Here is a 20,490-nt window from a genome sequence, read left to right as displayed (position 1 = left end):
AATGAAGGAAATGAACATGAGAAATATGCTTTCTATTCTGCATTATCCAGCCAAATATCAACAAAAAGGAATACATGGATAGTTGACAGCAGATCTTCTAGACACATCACCGGATATCAGGATAACCTAGAAAGCATGAAAATTGAAACAAATGAAGAAGTTACAATTGGTGATGACTTTGCACACTCTGTAAAAAGAATTGGGACCTACACCATAAAATTGAAATCTAGAAATTCTATTCAACTTTCTGGAGTTCTCTATGTACTAGGTATTGAGAGGAATTTAATATCTATATCCATTCTTGAAGATGATGGTTATAAAATTGCATTCATGGAAGGGAAAGTACTAGCATGGCCTAAAAATTCAACCATTAAGAAGGCTCTAACAATAGGAGTATGACAAGGATGCTTATATGAGCTATGTGCTAAGACAAACCTTGCACTTGTACATGAGACCTTTGATTCAAATGAAATATAGCATAGAAGACTAGGTCATATCAACTTTTGTGTCCTAACATCAATGGAGGAGGTAGTAACTGGAATGCCCAAGTTGAAACATATTCACAATGAATCGTGCAAAGGTTGTGCCTTAGGAAAAAACACTAAAAGGCCATTTCCTCATAGTTTGAGCAAAACTAAATAAGTGTTGGAACTAGTACATTCTAATCTATGTGGACCCATGTCTATACCATCTATAGGAGGATTCTTGTACTATTTGATATTTGTTGATGATTTTCCAAGGAAGACATGGATATACTTCCTTAAATGCAGAGAATCTGAACAGATTCTCTCTAAATTTAAAGAATTCAAAACTATCACTGAGAACTCCTTTGGTAAGAACATTAAAATTCTGAGAACAGATAATGGGAAGGAGTACTGAAATATTTAAAGAGTTCTGCAAATTCACTAGGATTAAGAGGGAGTTCATAGTCCCTTACAATCCTCAACAAAATGGGGTTGTTGAAAGGAAGAACAGAACTATTGTAGAAGTTGCTTAGGCCATGATTTTTTTATCAAAACTTGAGCATGTCCTTCTGGGTTGAAGCATCCAACACAACAATCTATATTCAGAATAGATGTCCTCACTCACATTTGGACAGTAAGACTCCTGAAAAAGCATTTTCTGGAAAGAAACCTGACATCAGTCACCTAAGGATATTTGGATATCTTGTATATGTTCATGTACCTAAGGAGAAGAGGACTAAGTTAGAACCTTCTGGAAGAAAGAGTATTCTCATTGGTTTTAGTGAAACAGTAAAAAGATACAGAGTCTACATTCCTGCACAAAAACAAATAGAACTAAGCAGAGATGTCATCCTTGAGGAAGACATTGCTTTCAGAAGAGCCAAAACCTCTGATGAACTAGATACATTTGATGTATCTCCAAAAGAGACTCCTGCTCCTAAGATTCAGGGGGAGTTTCCTGAAGAAACTTCAATTAAAACTAAAATCCTTACAAAGACTCAAGAAGAGAGTTTTGATCACTCTAAAAGGCCACTTTGGGTAAGGAAAATAATATAGGAAGGAGATGGATTCGCAGCCCCTTTAGGAACCTTCCGAGAAAGCAAGAGACTTAGAAAATTGACATATAATACATTTGTATGTGAGAACTTAAATTTTGAACCTTTTAGCACTTCTGAAGCACTTAAACATCAAGCATGGAAAGATGCCATGGTGGAAGAATACCAGTCTATACTAAAAAATGATGTTTGTGATATAGTTCTGAGACCTAAGGAAAAATATGTTGTGTCTTCAAAATGGCTCTTCAAAGTTAAGTATGCTGCAGATGGCAGCATTGAAAAACATAAAGCTCGTTTTGTGGCTAGAGGTTTTTCTCAAAAGGAAGGAATTGATTTTGAAAAAACTTTTGCACTAGTTGTCAGGTACACTTCTATTAGAGATGTAATAGCCATTGCAGTAGCCAAAGGTTGGAAAATCCATCAAATGGATGTAAAAACTGCTTTTCTTAATAGAAAGATAGAGGAAGAAATATACCTGAAACAGCTTGAAGGATTTGTAACACATGATGTTGCTTCTTATGTTTGTAAAATGAAGAAGGCTCTATATGGACTTAAACAGGCTCCCCGGGCCTAGTATGAAAGGATTGACAAATACCTTTTAAGTCTTGGATTCACCAAGAACATGGCTGATCCAAATCTCTACTTCAAAGTAACTAAAGGTGATATGTTAATTCTAATTCTTTATGCTGATGATCTTCTGATTACAGGGGAAGAACATCTTATTATTCAATGTAAGAAAGATTTTGCTTCTGAATTTGAAATGAAGGATTTAGGAATTCTCCATTAATTTCTTGGTTTGCAAGTACGTCAGAAGTCTAGTAATATCTTTCTACATCAAAAGAAGTACACTATTGATATTTTAAAAAGATTTGAAATGTGGGACTGTCAACCTATGGAAACCAACCTTCACAAGCTAAAGGAAGCAAGTGTTGATTCCAGACTAGTTGATCCCACCTTATACAGACAGATAATTGGTTACTTGATGTATCTTGTAAATACTCGACCTGATATTTGCTATGCAGTGAATGTATTAAGTCAGTTCATGTGTGAATCTCGTGAGATTCATCTTGTTGCTTTGAAGCACATATTGAGGTATCTTCAAAGTACTATTGGGTATGAACTTAAATATGAGAATAGCAGCTTGGATTTACATGGATATACTGATTATGATTGGGCCGGAAGTGTAAAAGACCGGAAAAGCACATCAGGATGCTGCTTCAGTTTAGGATCAACCATAATCTCTTGGATATGCAAAAGCAAGCTTCTGTTGCTCAAAGTTCTACTGAAGCAAAGTATATTGCAGCAGCTATGGGAGCTTGAGAAGTAGTGTGGCTTCGGAAGTTGCTTTCAAACTTGTTTGGTGAACCTTTGAAACCTACCATGATTCATTGTGATAATGAAAGTTGTATCAAGTTATCTATGAATCTGGTATTTTATGATAGATCCAAGCATATAGAGATTCCTTAGCACTATGTAAGAGACATGGTGGAATGAAGAGCTATTCAATTAGAATATATTAATACAGGTGATCAAATTGCTGACATTCTCACCAAGGCTCTTCCTAAAGTGAAAGTTGATCATTTCAGAAAGAAACTTGGCTTGATTGAAATGTAAGTTTATGAGATTGAGTCTCAACTTTATAAAATTTGTATTAAATATAAAGATTTTTAAAATGTAAACTCTTTTGTCATATGTGTGCCTCTATGACTCATGGGCCTACCCTATGTTCATTATTTAAGGAGATAATCTTTTATAATGGAATATTGATTCTAATAATATAAGGTGACAACTTTATTATTATTAGATTACTATCATGATGAATATCATGAGACTTGATATTCAAGGAAAGATCATGTTAGTTAAAAGAGCATGTTGATGGATATCATGTGACTTGATATCTGTTGAAGATCAATATGGTAGATATTATGTGACTTAATATCTATAGATGTACCATGACCTGGTATGGTGTATATCATGTGACTTGATATCTATATACACACCATAACTGAAAAAAATATCATGAGACTTGATTTTCTTATATATATCTTGAGGATATTACTTCTTATAATAAGAAAAATTCACATGCACTTTGCCTTCCCTCACTAAGAGGGAGTATTGAAACAAATAACTTTGGTTCAGAACATTGCACTGATCACATGAGACTATACTCGTATATATACATGTCGATATGCTGAATACCAATATGTATATGTACATGAATATAATCTGAATTTTATTATGGAGATCGCAGCATTCAGAACTGCTGATGCATATTATTATTGAAGTAATATCTCACAATTGAATTCAATAAACAATCGTATTTATACTGATTGTTACCGATTGCAATAGACTTAGCTAAAGTCTTAATGGCATTAGTTTTGTTATGACTAATCACATTGGGTGTGACCATTCCACCAATCGGGTACATGGGTGAATGGTCATGTCTCCATTTGGAGACATGCCCATTCACCCATGTACCTGTCCAGAATTGTATACATAGTATATGCCGCCCGACATTGCAACATAGAAATTGATTAATGTGTGCAAATAGAAGGAAATACAAACGTCGATATTGAAGAAATATTTATATCATTTGCATTTAGTTTATATATATATTGTGCAGCACTTGTATTCTTCATTGGCATTGACTGTACCTGCAGGAAATATACATACTTCAGCATTGCAAAAAGAAATCTCTAAGTAAACTTTATAGTTGCTATCGTAAATAAGGTGATAAGAAGAGACTGCACATTGACTGGATGTCACATAATTGGCTAGGCTGTAAGTATATCTAGAAAACAGGTATATTTTTTAATTCAAAACAGATCTCAGATATTTTGTTCAGACTGAAATGAATGATTAGTACATCAGAGGCATGGTAATACATCCAGTTTAAAGTAAATCTACAAACAGATTTCTTTTCATATTTGCTCGGTTGTTTCAGATTATTGAACAGGTTGTTTCAGATATAAGTGTTTATTCTCATAATCGGTTTAAGTCATTGGAAATATTTTTTGTTGAAACAGTGTTTATAATTCAGTTTGTAAAAAAATCTCCTTTCATGTTGTATTGAGCAGAGAAATATTGCAGACAGTTTAAAAGTCTTATCACAGAAGTGTAATTGACTTAATGTGCTTTCAGATTTGATTTGAGATGTAAGTTGTTCTCTAAACAATCTATTTTTCTGTAAACTCGGGTTGGTGCACAAATTATTTGAGCTGGTGCTTTAATGGAGAGAGTTGTAGCTCTAAGAATAGGAGTTGTTGCTCCTTAGGGTTGGAGCTCTTAAAATTGTAACTATACTGAAGATGTGTAAGGCTGAATTAGGACGGTAGACCCTAGCATCCATTATCAGCATGGTTTTCTCTCGCATTGGGTTTCCACTTCACATTCTTTTGTGCACTCTCTTGATTTTTTCGGTGTTGCTTTCCTTTTTTAATTTGATGCTTGAACACAAATTGTTAAGTTAGTAATCTGCTAATTTGAAAATTGAGGTAAAGGTCATACACTGCTAGTTCAGCCCGGCCCCACCGCCCCTCCACTCCACCGCCCACCCCCACCCAGTAGTGTAATTGTGTTCTACACACTTCTCATCCCAAAGGGTGACAACCTGAAGGAAATTACATAACACTTGTTGATGTTTGGTAGCTTCAATCGGATAAATCTATGAGACAATATTATTGTATATACATGTACATATATATATTTATTATATATGATATATGATATGTGTGTGTGTGTGATTATATTAATTAAAAGAGTATATGTTAATGAATAGAAATGTCCCATAAAAGGACATTCAATTTCCAAAATTATTCTCACACCAATACTCACCACAAACTCTTCCCAATTCGCAAATTGGAATGTAATTAAATCCCCACACAACAATGTCTTCCAGCTACAGTCAATACATAAGGAAGAGCAAATATAATAACCAATAAATAATGGGATCATTTTACCTCAAAAGTGATCCAAAACACTTATCATTAAAACTTTTATACTTTAGCGAGGGAAAACTCATAAACCCTTCACAGACAACAAAAGAAAATAAACAATTGGATAACAAGATGTCTTTCTCATCAAATGGGCTCATATTTATAATCTCCAAATGATACAAGTATCCCAATCGTACCCTAAACCCTAATGAATAGACATGTCCCTCTCCCCATAAAGGGACATGTCTCTCCATGTTTCATTCACAATATAAATAAGAGATTGCTGCCTTTGAAAACACATACCGTACAGGAAGTGCTATTACATCTGCAGCAATAATAACTTATCACAATTAAAGGAATAAAGGTATTACAGCTGATCTACGTTCCTCAACATGGGATCAAAGCAAGGTTGTGAGAGAAGATGTAATGTTGTTGTGATCAGTCATATTGAAATGAATTTATTGATAAACTTTTCAAGCTGCAGCAGTCGATAATGAAAAGGTTAGTCAGAGAGGACAGGCAGCCAAGAGAATTTATTCCCTCAAAGATGACCTCATTGACCAACCGCCAAGGAATGGGATGTGGATGATAATAATTAATAACTCTGGTCTTCGGAAGGAAGGAAGCCAATGGACACAACAAACAATACTCTTGGAGCAGTGTGAACTAAATTTAAAATATTTGGAAAACGAAAACAACTATTAATAAAGTCAGGCCCTATCTTAGATCTTAGTATGATAGACAAGAGTATCATAGTAGCCCCACATTCCTGATAGGATGAGAGCATTGCGCTTGAACCTTGGACTTATCATCAACTGCAAGACTTTGATGGCTGGTGCCATCTCTGACACCATCCAATGGAAAGGAACATGCACAGCTGGAAGACCATATAAAAAGCAATTTCGGCAAATCAAAAACAAAGAAAATTCAAGGGATACAAGCAATCCCCCTCCTCAACAGGTTCACATGCCCCGCAAGTACGGAGGGATCTACCACCAAATTGAACATTGTTGCCAAGTCATCGCAAGTTATATATTTATGAGTATCATTCTGCTATCATGGCTCCTTAAATCCTACATGTGTCATTGGAAGACATGGAGGATAGAAGAAAATGATAAAAAGAAACAAAACATATAAGAGCGAATAACAAAGCATTGGAATTAGTTAAAACTACAATTAATAAAGAGATACAATTTATGGAAAGTCGCATGCTTTTCAATGGATTGTGTAAAGTATATAAAATGAATTAGAATATCATCTTGAAAGAAAAAGTGTGACTATACAATGGAACAATGAAAAAATTAATTACAAACCAAGGCTCTAGTGAACTTTCTCACAAACTTGAAGACCACATAGGTGATGTGATTTGTAGGGAGATGAGTAAAAGGCTATGTCACAGGAGAAGAAACTCCAACTTTAGATGGAAGTGATGAAGCTTGCACTTTGACAGTGAAAAGAAATCATACTTGGACATCATGATTTCTAGTGTGCATGTATATATGTTAAGCATGATTTGGACCATTTTTTAATCAATGCATATGGACCTTCAATGGAACAACTTATACATATAAGTATTTATTATCCTTAAGTATTTCAAAAATCTACTTATTGTAGTCTCTCTCTTATCTATATTTCTATATGTAATGTAAGAGTTATTTGCCTTGATCTTTTCCTTTCTCTCCCAAGATGTTCTTGCAAGAAAAGGTGATATCAGATTCAGAGGGAGTCTGACACCTCATCAGAGGGAACATCGGATGAGGAGCTTAGAAGATTGATATTCAGAGGGAGTTTGAAAATTCATGTGTGTGACTGCATGATTTTGATGGGCCTACCCCTTGTATACATCATGAGAGTGACGACTTCCAAATTATTATCACTTGTATTTGTAAAATGTATTGGAAGGTGATGATTTTTCAATAACTTAACCTTCTATTGTGATGGATAGTTATGATGCCTAAGCTAATCATGATAGATGATTACTTACATGCTGGATTAAGTTCCTTAAACAGACCATGGCCTTCTATTGTGATAGACATATTAGGATGTCTAAGCAAATCATGCTAGATGATAAACTGCATGGTGGATTAAGTTCCTTAAACAGACCATGACCTTCTAGTGTGATGGACACCTTATGATGTCTAAGCAAATCATGATGGATGATAACTTGCATGGTGGATTAAGTTCCTTAAACAAACCATGAATGTTTCTATGGTAAGTATTATTGAGTACACATTATCTATGGACATTTTTGAGTACTTGGTGAATGTCATGTCACTTGACATTCAAGAGGTCATTACTCTTGATATCATGAGATTATATCTAAATGGTGGATAAATTTTAATCAAAGATATCCTTAAAATTGTCATTCTTAATTTTACATTGAGGTAATATTATGTCTTGTGTTTATCCTTCCTAGCTGAGAGGGAGTGTTGATGTTTGGTAGCTTCAATCGGATAAACATATGAGACAATACTATTGTAGATATGCATGTGTGTGTGTTTGTGTGTGTATTTATTATATACACATATATATATGACATATAAATTTATATATATCTAAATTTTATTATTATTATAATAAGACTAAAGAAATACTATATGTGTGTGTGTGTGTGTCATTATACTAATTTATGTTACTGAATAGACATGTCCATAAAGGGGCATGTCTTTTCATGTTTCATCCACAATAAAAATAAGAGATTGCTGTCTTTGAAAAACACATACCATACAGTGCTATTACATCTGCAGCAATTAAAACTTATCACAATTAAAGGTATTACATCTGATCTGCATTCCTCAGCAACACTCCTAGCCAATGGAACAATATAAGAGACAACACCAATCATTCTAGGAGAACAGTGCTCGGTGGACACAAGCAAATACTAAACAGCATGTGATAGTTACTACAGTCCAGAAATGAAGAAACCATGAAGATGCATGATCCTTTCGGAGGGAGCAGCAACTCTCCAAGGGTTGCCTCTCTTCATGGAAATATAAGATACATGTGGAGGAGGACTGCAATGGGAGAGAGCATGAAGGAAGAGAACCAATCCTATTAATATACAGCTTTATATGATGTGGATCAGTTCATAAGATATAAGCAATCAGGCACATCGCCAGACCAAATCAGGGATTTCTATCTATTGCAAGAAATATCATTCTTGTTCAATGGTGCCATGCATGAGATGTGTGCTTGGTGTATCTAACATATTATTTCTTTTGTGAATTTCTATATTCTTAATTTATTTATTCATTCTTCTAAGGACTCCTCACTAGGTACACCTCCCCATATGGAAGGCAAGAGCCACATGAAACCAAGACAGATGGTTGTCAACTCTTGGGCCTAGAGTAGAGGATTAATGGATTATAAATACCTCATTAGATACGCTCCCTAATACTGATGACAAGAGTTGCATGAGGCCAATAGGGATGGTTATTAACTCTTAATCCTAGAGTAGAGGATTAATAGATTATGGACACCTCATTCGATTCTGTTATGCCTTGCAAACAGGCTCTGTCATAGACAGGGACTCCAATTTTATTTTTAAGTGCTTAGGTTAGCTTATGTCCACATTTGGAATATTTGTGCTTAGGCATTATATCCCTACATCTGGAAATCACGAATACAGCTTGCATAAGAAAAGATTAGATTGAGAGCAACTCTGGAAACTTCCTAGAAATGAATAGGAAGCAATGGCAAGAGAAAGGAGTCACTTTAACACACTTGAAATCCATAGGGAAGTGAAGCAATTAAGCCTGAGGGCTACTCTGAGAAAAATGAAGAAGTCTATAAGATAGAGAAGTGCATCCAAAATGAAGCAATTTGGGAATATGAACAATCAAGTCAATCAAAAGTATGATGAGTATTTAAGAGATATTGCTTGAGATGTAGAAATGTCTTTACGATGAAGTGGTGGAGAGAAACTAAGACAGAGAAACTTTCATTGGTTCATCTAGATTAGGCTTGGATGGAAAATAATAGTATTTTGCACTTCAAGAAAATATCAGGAACCAACAAAGGAACTGGAAAGCGAGTATGGAATGAGTTTTACAATCTAGAAATGAATGCAGCAAGTGAAGCTAAGAAGAAATTTGGAGGTTGGGATTTTGATTTTCGTGGAATTATCACTATCTTATGGACAGTCGCAAGAGTTGTCATTCAAATTGAAAAGGAAGACTTACATGGACAAGCATGGCCATACGGCTGTCGGACCTTGGAAGGGATTTTCTAATCCCATGTACACGAGGAAATTAACCAAGAAATGAATAAGAAATGGCATTGAGTAAGAAAATCCAAATAAGTATTTCTACTAAATGAGCCCTCCCTAGGCAGAATCCATGAGAAGATGGCAGATAAAGAGTAAGAAGGGATACTGTAATGTTGTCCATCTAGATTTTATGATTTTTTTTATTTTTTTTAGTTTACTGATTTTGAAATCCAAATTCAAACAAAAGCAAACTCAACTGATTGAAATGCAGATCAAAATAATGAGTGGCTGGAAAATGCACCACAATCCCTAGGTTGCAAAGTCGTCCCAGATCTGAAGTGTTTCAATAAATGTGAGAGCCAATATAAACTCAAATTCAGTCGCCTAACTAGTACATCATCAGTGTATTATGTAGAAAACAGTTAGTACTTGGGAAACAGCCACGATACATAGGAATTCAGCTTTCTGCAGTACAGCAGCTGCAATGATAACTGATACAGCTTAATACCTTGTGGCAAATGAATTAGCAAGTATACATGAAAACGAATGTTTGACAATGCCTTCCACCATCTACGGCAGTCACAAGTAGGTGATGCAAATCACTGACAGCAAGTAATATGTGATAACTGCCCCTCCAAAATATGTCTTGGACTATTATTGATCACCGAATTTCACAATATCCCTTCTCCAATAATATATGACAAGAAAACTGTCATGACAACTGATGTGACTGCAAGATCAGCTTCAAAGTTGTTTGAAATTTCTACAACAGCTGCTCTCACTCAATTGTATCAGTCACCCTTCATTCGTGTGTGTGTGTGTGTGTGTGTGTGTGTGTGTATGTCAAAGAACCAAAAATCATAGTGATTCACGCAATTCGGCAATATGAAACATGCTGGGCAATTTTTGACAAGCCACTGAATAGGATTGCAGATTTTTGCCCATGAATCTGCTCGAAAAATTGGGCAGCCCGATTGGGCAACTTAAAAACATAAAAAAAAATACAACATTTTGTAATAATTTCTTTTAACATTTCTCTTTCTTATAACCCTAAAAGGCCTTCTATTTGTTGAGTGTGACAAAATGAGAGGATAAGTGAGAGATAGACTTGAGCTAGAGCTAGAGCAAGTAGACTTGTTTTTACATTTTGTTTACAAATAGACATACGTTTCATGGATCTTCATCTTATATACATTTATGATTTGATGTCATTGGTTTTATGGATCTTCATCTCAGATACATTTATGATTTGACAACATTTATAATTCTATATATCTATGTCATATGATCCTATGTTGTCTATTTACTTCAGATACAAATTACAATTTACATTTTATGTATGTGATGAATTTATCATGTTCTTTGTTTATGTATGTTAGCTTCTATTTGATGATGATTAAGTGTTTTTAAGTTATATTCAATAAAGGGTGCATAAAAAAAGTTTTAAATTGTTAAAATATCTAAATTTCAAGGGTTTTTTCACTTTGCCTATTTATAGCTGATTCCGACCCAATTCGCGAGTAGAGTCAACCTTGCTAGTTGCGAGTTTTAATTCTTTGGTGTGTATGTACATGTACATGTATATGTATGTATGTATGTATATGTAGATGTGTATATATATATGCTCCAATCTCCCTAGTGAAGTTTACAGAATGCTGCAGATTACCAGAGGATTGGTGTGGATAACCAAACCAGCAGTTAATCAGAAGAATATACCCTGAAATCAACAATAGTGCTCCTTAAATATTTGCTTGCAAATGTGAATGCTCTTGTCTGAAAATGTGTATCAAAATTACCAAAATTCAGCTTCAATGCAATCTCTATATAGAGACGCCCTAAATGAAAATGAGGGTTTTCGTTCCCAAAATCCAGAAAAAATCGAAGAGGTTGTCATCCCAAGCAACGAAAGGTTATCATCCTTGGTTGTGAAGATTGAACCAAAGCTCAATAATGGAAAGTGAAAATGTCAAATGAAATAGAGATGCTAAAATGATGCCAATTACCACCCTTTTGAACCTTTCCTAAGTGGACCCTTGAATTGAACTTTCTTTCCAAAGTATTGAAAATGCTAACCTTTTAAATCAAGCATGAAATTACATTTTTAATGAATATATGCCAGCATTCTATTAATTTAGAAAATAAAAGTACTCATATCCTAAAAAAAAGATAGATTGATGCAAGATCATGCCTTGAGATTCACACAAATCAGGGCGCAGCAAAAGAAAAACAAAGAACAAATTTGCTAAGAAGCAAAAGCAATAGCACTAGGAGATAGAGAGAGCCTATCATGTTGGCCTACCCAATACATCAGTTGGGTCCAGAGTGACATCATGGACACCCCACCCTTCATCAATATTTTTATCTTTATGTTGACCATCTCTATGAATCGGAGAGATCACTAGAGTGAGCCACGGGAATCAATTTGAAGAGTCAAAAAGAAGATCACCCAGGAACAACACTAGTTTGCATTCTAATGAAGGCCAACTAGAAGTGGTACCCTAAGAGGGATGAGAGACAGAGTACTAGCAGCCAAGCTGCAATGCACTTTTTTGCCCACTAGCACTGTAAAGAGGCATATCTAAAATATAAGATTACCAGGACCAACTTAAAATCATATTCTTTAATAATTCCACCTGCTTTTCGTTTAGCCTATGCAAGAGGTCTTCATGACTCTAATTTGGAAAAGGGGGCATAATAGCTACACCATTAATCCATAGAAAGAGAAAATTTGGAAGAAATGATTTTGACTCAAAAACTATATGGTTGAATCCTGATAGCAAAATCACAGTTTGACATGTTGTTTAATATTATCTCCTACTTATCAATCGATGAGCTAAAGGAGCTCTATAATGAATGGATGATGAGGAACAACACTTGCTGAAAGTTTCGCGAATGGAGTAGCAAGCTAAGTGGGCTTAACTTTGGAGGAAAGCCCAAGGTTAAGCTCACTTGAGTTGGAGTAGTACTAGAATGGTTAGGCTCTCAGGAAGGCTCAATGCTTCACTATTACGAAGTAATTGGAATATTTTCTTGTTATTGACAGAGACCGAGAGGTCTATATATACAAAAGAATAAAGCGATGTTTCCTTAGGAAACGATCGTAAAGAATAGAAACATTTTATTCTAACTAAAAGAAAGCTAACAGATAACTATGCACTACCTAAAATTAGAAACATTCTAAAATTTACAATAGATTACAAATAGATAACCATTAACTAATAATAGAAGCTATCTATTATCTAGAGCACAAAGCTGTCAAAAAGTGTAAAAGACAATTTTTTTCTGCTCAAAGTGCTCCACACTATTCGTTGTGGGTTGCAAACCAGATTGCTTAGATTGGGTAGCTAAGCACTTTCGACATTCAACCTTCAGGTGCCTATACTTGTGGAAATTGTTGCATTGAATGTTCTTTTTCTTGGAGCCTTCTGAAGCTGGAGTAGAAGACTTTTGCTGAGAAAATTGTTAAGAAATGCCTTTATCCTTCTGAAAGGATTTAGCAACAAAGGCTTGCTCTATTGAGGTGGAGCTGGAACTGATACCGAATTGTTATTTCCACCACTCTTGTTGAAGTAAAAGTGTGTAGAGATCCATGAACTTCAGATCAACACTAGTAGAAGTGATGTTGAAAGTCTCAATAAAATGCTTGTAGGACTTGGGCAAACTTTTGGGGGTTATGACCACAATGTCCTCTTCCTCCATCTTGCGACCAATGGCACACAATTGATCACGAATTTCTTGAATCCTATTCATGTGAGCCTGGAGCGATGTTCGCTCATCCATCATAATAGAAAACAAAGTGTTCTTCAAGAAAAAAGCTCTGCTTTAATCAAAAGTCTCGTGAAATTTCTTCAAATGCTCCCATATCTCGGCAATTGTTTTGTTGGATGGAATCTGAGGGAGCTAATCATCAGCGGCGGATAATTTGAGAAGCATTACCACCTCCTGGTTATTGAGATCCCATGTATCCTGATCAATATCAATTGCAGTCATACGCTTTGTAACACCCAGAACAATCTGATCGGTATTCCGATATTCAAAGATTGCTAGTATCCGTTGCTTCCATATGCTATAATTCCAACCAATGAATTTTGAATTGCCCTCGAGCATAATATTAGTCAAAGATGCCATAGCACGTTTTTCAATTAAAAAAATGAAAATTTGTGAATGCACATTCTTTGAAGCAAAAAAATGGAAGACCCGAAAAATCTGAAGGGTACCCCAAAGAGAGCTCGAAAAACCCAAAAAGGATATGTTGTTGGTTTTTGGATCCGCTGGTTTGAAAATTGAGGCACAAAAATCGAGGCACCCAAAAAAAATAGACAACTCAATTAAGATCTCAAAAAACCCACCAAGATTTTGTAATTTTTTTGATCCAGTACAAAAATTTAGAGTTTCCAACAAAAACGGCCCTTGCTGCAAAAAAACTTCAAAAAAGCTTAGAAAAATGGTGCATTTGTAAAGAAAATTGCAAAATCTGGGCATGAATGACCAGTAGAGGTTTGTAAAACACCTAGACGCCTCCAAATAGGCATAAAACAACCACATTTTTAAAAACGATGGTAAAAATGGGCCACTGAACAGACGCGTGATTTCCAGAGAAATTTGGATGTGAGTGGTAGAAAAAATTGGGTGCAAGTTGCAGAGAAATGGCACCCAACAAACCTCCACGTGAACAACAGAGAATAACCCTCGATTTTTTGAGGATTAAGTCGCGCTAGTTCTAGATAGAATAACCCTCGATTTTTCACATTGTTACTATCATTTCCTTGAAAATCCTTAATTTTTGGTCTTATCTAATTATAGAGTGAACCAGCATAATTTTTGTTGTGTTTATCCAGGCTATGTTCATGAGTAGACTGGGAAAGGAGGGAAGAAGGGATGAGTGATGAGGAACATAAAGAATATTTGAATTTTTAATGGAATTTTATTAAAATGAATCGATGAAAGCTCTATATTGCTGCTGCCATTTCCTCAAAACCCCTGTTGACTTTTGGAAATATTTTCAGTCAAATTAAAACAGTGATATGCTTCTGAAAATAACTGCGTGATTTTATGTGTACTGTATATCATGATATTGAATCAGTTTGATCTGAAACAATGTAAAGTAAAATTACATGGTTATTTCCGAACATACCATTCATCTACTTTAAAGATACTTTTTTATTTATTCTTCTCTCTTTTTTTTTCTGCTGTATGGAGTATTTGAGGTTACAGATGGAGTCTAGTGCGGAAGTTGTGCTTAAACGGTAGTGACCAGTGACCTAGAAGCAAAACGAGTAAAGAAAAAAGGGAATTGGATAAAGATCCAAGTAGCAATACCTGATTGACCATCTTGTGTTTGAGCAGAGTATCCCTTTCCATGATCTTGATGGCAACACTTTCTCCGCTCTGCACATTTCTGGCAAATTTCACCTTGGAAAAATTGCCCTCTCCAACGGTGCGCCCCAATTCATACTTCCCCACTCGAGTTCTTTGCGCGCTCATTTTTCTCGCATATATGATATCTACGCACTTTATTACAGACTATGCCATACCACGCTTACGATTACAAGGCTGCCACACCTGAGACTTCACAATATTCATCTTAGCTGATCAATAGAATTCAAATCTGCGTCTTCTCTCTCAGTTGCTCAACCTTGTCTAACAGCAAGCAACCGAATGATATCATCTCTCACCACCGGTAAACCTGTCATTCTGTGCGTTCTACAACTTCTTGCCGTCTTGCATTTTAGGCCGAAGATGAATCTGTAGGTAACCTATTATAGGAATTTACAGGCTACAGATTTGTTCGCCGTTTGAATAACTGCAAAAATTCTTCGCAATTATTTGATGAATACTGCCTTCAAATCGTTCTTTGTTCATCGTCAGCCTCACCGGCCTTGGAGTGACAACTTTTACTTTGTCTTCTCTTGATCTCGTTGCTCAAATTACTCGTGACTAGCAAGGTTAACAAATTGTGGGTAGACTTCTTTGCTAAAATGCTGCTCCGTGGGTATAATTTTCCACTGTTTCCTTTAAGATAGGAATAAAATAAGATTGTCGCCATCATTTCAGTTTTCAGATTTGGTGAAACTCCATGATAAACTCCTTGTAGTTCAACCTTATTCTCTTGAATAAATATGTAAAACCCAGGCTTGTAGGCTGTCATGATCAAAGACCAACTCTGATATTTAAGCTCCATCGGGACTTCGCCTCGTTAATGACGTCGAGATAAAACAAATATAGAAACCCTACGCGCGCTGGCCAGAAGCGGATAACCTCGCTCTTTCCAATTGTGGCAAACATGATCTCAAGTCAGCTGCACAAAACTATTCACCTTGTGATCCCACTTTCCTCGTATTCTATTAAAAATGCATGAATAACCCGAGTCAAGCGCTGCTTGTCCCTACAGTTTTGTTTCTCTTTTATTAAAATATTATTTTCAATATTTATATCATTAAATTAATATAACTTTACTTTTTATGTGGTATTGTGATAAGCTTTGGCTAATAATAGAGACTATGACATCATTGGTGTGGGCTCCATGATGAACTTGCGATTGGTGTTGAATTCATAAGGATATCCTCAAAACAAAATAACTAGCACTTGCACCAATAGGGTGCAATGGTTATGTCGATTAAAAATCATGATTTGTCCAATATTTTTTATTGTGTTAAAAAGTCAAAAGATCAATACTCAAAGAAATTGTACATTATAATTTCATGGAACAAGTATTTTGTGGTTTACAGATGCAAGAAAGAGAAACGGTTGAATGGATCATTGTTTTTTAAGTTGTCAAGACTTGTACTTGTAGAAAATGCTTTCTTAGTACAAAAATATTTAGGAATAGCTCCTTAGTGCTACAGTAGCAGAACGGAAAATAGAATAAGAAATGTTTATGTTTTGTATGTATTTAATGTTTTCAATAAGCGTCCTACATGTGGTGGCATACCTAGAGTCGCAATTCGATGAGCTCTTCAGATATAGCCACCTAGGATCGGGTGTAGATTCTTTAAATTAGAATAGTTTTAATGATTGTCAGATTCCAATAATAGGTAGTAGGCAGTTTCAGATTCTTATCCTTTTCTTGGATAGAAGACGGAAAAAAACGTTTCTCATCCTTTTATTAGAAAAGGAGAGTCAGTTTTAAATAAGCCATTCGGCTATGTAAGAGATTCATTCGAGTTTGAGTAAGATAGAAAAGTTGCAATTTTTTCGTGTGTCTCTTCAGCTTTGGAAGATCGAATTTTGGAGAGAATAGAACGTTTCTTCTGATTTTCCTTGTGCATGGTTCAGTTTTTAGTATGAAATGTGTTTTGGTTTTCTTGTGCAAGTCTCATTGAAGTTGTCGTTTTTTTTTCTCAAAACTCTCCAAAAACCGCTGAGATTTTTCGGTTTCCATCTGGCAAATATGAAATGATTTCCATTATGCAAAGTTTCGATTTTCTATGGTGTTTTTGATGTTTTTCAGCAGAGATATACGGTTTTTGATATTGTTGTTTCAAGCATGGCATTTATGATTCAGTTGCACCCGATTTTCTAAGACAGGAATACGAAAGGTGAGGAAAGATTGTGGTGAGTCCGTGCGAAAGCAGAAAGGTGCAGATTTCCGAATGATGTTGCAGGAGGATTAGTATGAGACCTTATAACATTCTTTTACAGTCTATTTTCTGGTGGATCTTCTGCATGTTCTACACTCCATTTTATTCTTCATGCAAACCCTTGCCGAGTTTGATCACATTGAAGTGTAGGCGGCATGGAGATGGAATACATTTTCTTTGAGTCTCAGCCTTAACAATTTGATTTGGAAGGACATTCCGAGTTAAAGATCTTGGTGTGCATGTGAAGATTTGCATTTAGTTTGGTTCAAGTTCGATCCTGGCTGATTGATGTACGTGCCCCTTGAAGTAACTCAGTTGAGTGAGTATTCCTCCTGAGCTTTCCAAGGTGTGGCTCTACATCACTTAGAAGACTTACACAAATCGAAGAAGAAGAACTGTTAAAATTGTACATGATAACTTTAGTATCCTAAGAAAGTGATTTTGTTGTGTTGTAGACCTTAGAAAATGTGTGAGGAGAATGTGTGAGAAATTTATAACATTTAGTGTTAGAATAAACCACGGACATATTTAAAAAACTACATGTAAATATAACCAATAACAAAAAATAATAGATCACACAGAAATGAACACAAGGAACCAAGATTTAACGTGGTTCACCCAATCCCTGGGCTACATCCACCAAACAGCAAGTCCAATCTTATTACAATCCAGTGACTACAACCTGATTACAATCTGTAATCCCTTACAGCTCAACATCGTCGCAAGAACCAATTTCGCATCACAACATGATGAAAATACCTAACCCTAAACCCTTTTATACAAGTATTTTATCCGTTTTAGGGTTACAACATGTCGGCCATAATATGTCGGCTACAATGTTCGCCACGGCCCAAAAAAAAAAAAAATTATGAAGTATGTACAGTACTTTCTTGATCAGTCACCATAATCTAACATTTAGTCGCCTAAGAAAATGGTTGTGTTGAGTGTTGTACCTTAGATTTGTTAGAGAGAGCATTATTGCAACTAGGCTTCCTCTTTTTTCCTTGAGATTTTCTATAAGTTGTCTTGCATTTTGGAGTATCTCTTGAAGGAGAACTTTGGTTGAATGCAAAGGTCATTCAATGTTCTAACTCTAGACATAGATGTGAACGTCAACCCTTGCCTTTCTATCTTCCCAATGTCAATTGTTGCTTTTTGCAGTGTCAGACCTTGAGATTTGTGTATGGTTATAGCCCATGCCATTATGAGTGGTATTTACCTTCAACTACCCAATGACATAGGAGTTATGGGTAGAATCTTCGGGTCATCTTCGTTCCACGGTGGTCCAATATAATTATCCATCCTTGTTGTAGCATACAATGGAATATCAAGTGGTTCGAAACCAAGTCTATACACAATATTAACTACCTCACCAAGAGATCCATTTACAAGACCTACTTGTGTCCATATGTTTGTCATGAGCATGATGTGTTGGCCTTTACAAAGTAGCTCTTATTTTTTGAGTTTTTCATCACCACTTGCATTGTCCATTTTGTTCTTGGTGTTTGCTGCAATACTTATTGTAATAAGACAATTCAAAAATTGCAGCATTTGTTTGTTGTGTAGACTAATCAAATCATTGGTAGAAAATAGGTGCATTGAGTAGTCAAATTATTCCATTTCAGATAATGTTACTTGTTTGTTTGTTTGGGTCATCAATAACTAACAGTCTTCTTTCCTTGGTTTTTCATTTTGTATGTTCTGTAACATTGGATAGAATTGTGTATGGGTTGTACTTTCACCTTGTTGTCAAAACATTATTTATAAAGTGACAACAGTTGTGAATTGCTCCCATAGAAACCTAGTGCTAGAGTGTGTTGTGTAGATAGGCTTGTCCATCATAGGTGGCAATTGCACAAGGTCTCCAACTAAGATTATGGAGATTCCTCTGAAGCATAGATGTTCATTGTAGGGAAATGCTTATCACAATCGACTGCCTATTTTTAATAGTATCTTTGCCCTATGAAGCTCATTTTATCAATAAGAATGTATCTTACGTCCTTTAATGCTTCCTAGAATATTGTCGAAGCCTGCCCTTGCAATGGATGCATTTCTCTAATACGAATCTTGAGCACTAAATGTATTGTCAATGCATGTATATTGAATGTAGCAACTCCTATAAGAGCTAGTGTGAGTAGTTGGCTTCATTATTCTAGTGTCTTACTCTTGAGTGCATTTCGTATGTAGGTGATCAAGTAGGATTTTCATGTACCGATTGTCCCTTGAATTATCATGTGAAGTGGTTTGGAACTTGAGCAATTGTTGTGGTTTGTAATTATTTCTAAAGCAATTTTGTGCTTTGTCAACAATGTATAGCTGGGGATATCAAAGTTAGACAACATTTTTTCTTCTTGCCCTTTTTTTTTTTTTTTTTGCATTTATGAATTGTGTTACAATTTCATGTAAATGTTCTGGTATTGCAACCAAATCCCATCTATTTTTGTGATCAAACTCACATCTACCAAGCATATCAAGTTTACTTAGGCTAACACTACTTGAGAGCCCCATTTGTGAAAATAATTGCCACTCATTTAGCTCTATTGTTTCATCCATGTTGGTATCACTGTCACTTTCATCTTCTTTTGAGGTTTCTCCCTTTTGGGTAATGCAATTGACATGCCATACATAATATATTGTTGCATTTTAATCTACTTCTAGATTGTAATTATTTGATCCTTTCTAAGCCCTATTTTGATCTCTATGTAATGGAAATATTTATATAAGAGTAGCTCAGTCCAACAAAATATTTCAAATTACTCTGACTCCTCATTTGGGATGCTATAAAACTTTGGGTAGACAATGACTATGGCTTTTACATATCTCTTTTTCCACTTGCTTTGTTTACGATTCGCAAAATACATGTATGATCTTATAGATTCAAGAAGTGTTAGTGTTTCGAGCTCTACGGGTCGTTCAGTATAGTTATGCGAGTAGGTAGACTGCACTTGACTTTCACCCTTTCTCTTTGTTATCTGTTGGAACACTTTTCATCCAACATTCAAGGATTCAAAAAGACAACTGCATATGACGAGTGGTAGTTTTTGGAGCATGTGACATGTTTCTTGTTGCCCTATATCACACTCTACAAAAATCTCTATTATGAGCTTTTGATATGCAACGAGGGTTGGCATGTCTTCTTGATGTATTATTGATATTCTTCTTAGCATGTTAGTACAAGTATCATATGTTTTCTCTTCTTTTGATGCATATTTGGTGATGTACTTGAGAACAAGGGCTCATGAGATAACT

General features: G+C 35.4%; 1 protein-coding gene across 1 annotated transcript in view; it reads right to left on the bottom strand.

Annotated features, from left to right (window-relative positions):
• Positions 1–16,038, bottom strand: part of LOC149570729 (CBL-interacting protein kinase 23-like) — a 161,953-nt gene extending 145,915 nt beyond the window's left edge. Inside the window, exon 1 of the mRNA XM_089823257.1 lies at positions 14,981–16,038. Within this exon, the coding sequence (XP_089679383.1) occupies positions 14,981–15,145 (165 nt within the window). The 5' untranslated portion in view covers positions 15,146–16,038. The remainder of the gene's footprint in view (positions 1–14,980) is intronic.
• Positions 16,039–20,490: the final 4,452 nt, after the last annotated feature.

This window comes from Cupressus sempervirens, chromosome 3 (genome assembly GCF_028749045.1).
Source record: "Cupressus sempervirens isolate cs-2001-9-10 chromosome 3, ASM2874904v1, whole genome shotgun sequence".
Taxonomy (NCBI): Eukaryota; Viridiplantae; Streptophyta; class Pinopsida; order Cupressales; family Cupressaceae; genus Cupressus; species Cupressus sempervirens.
This window is presented reverse-complemented; position numbering and strand designations above follow the sequence as displayed.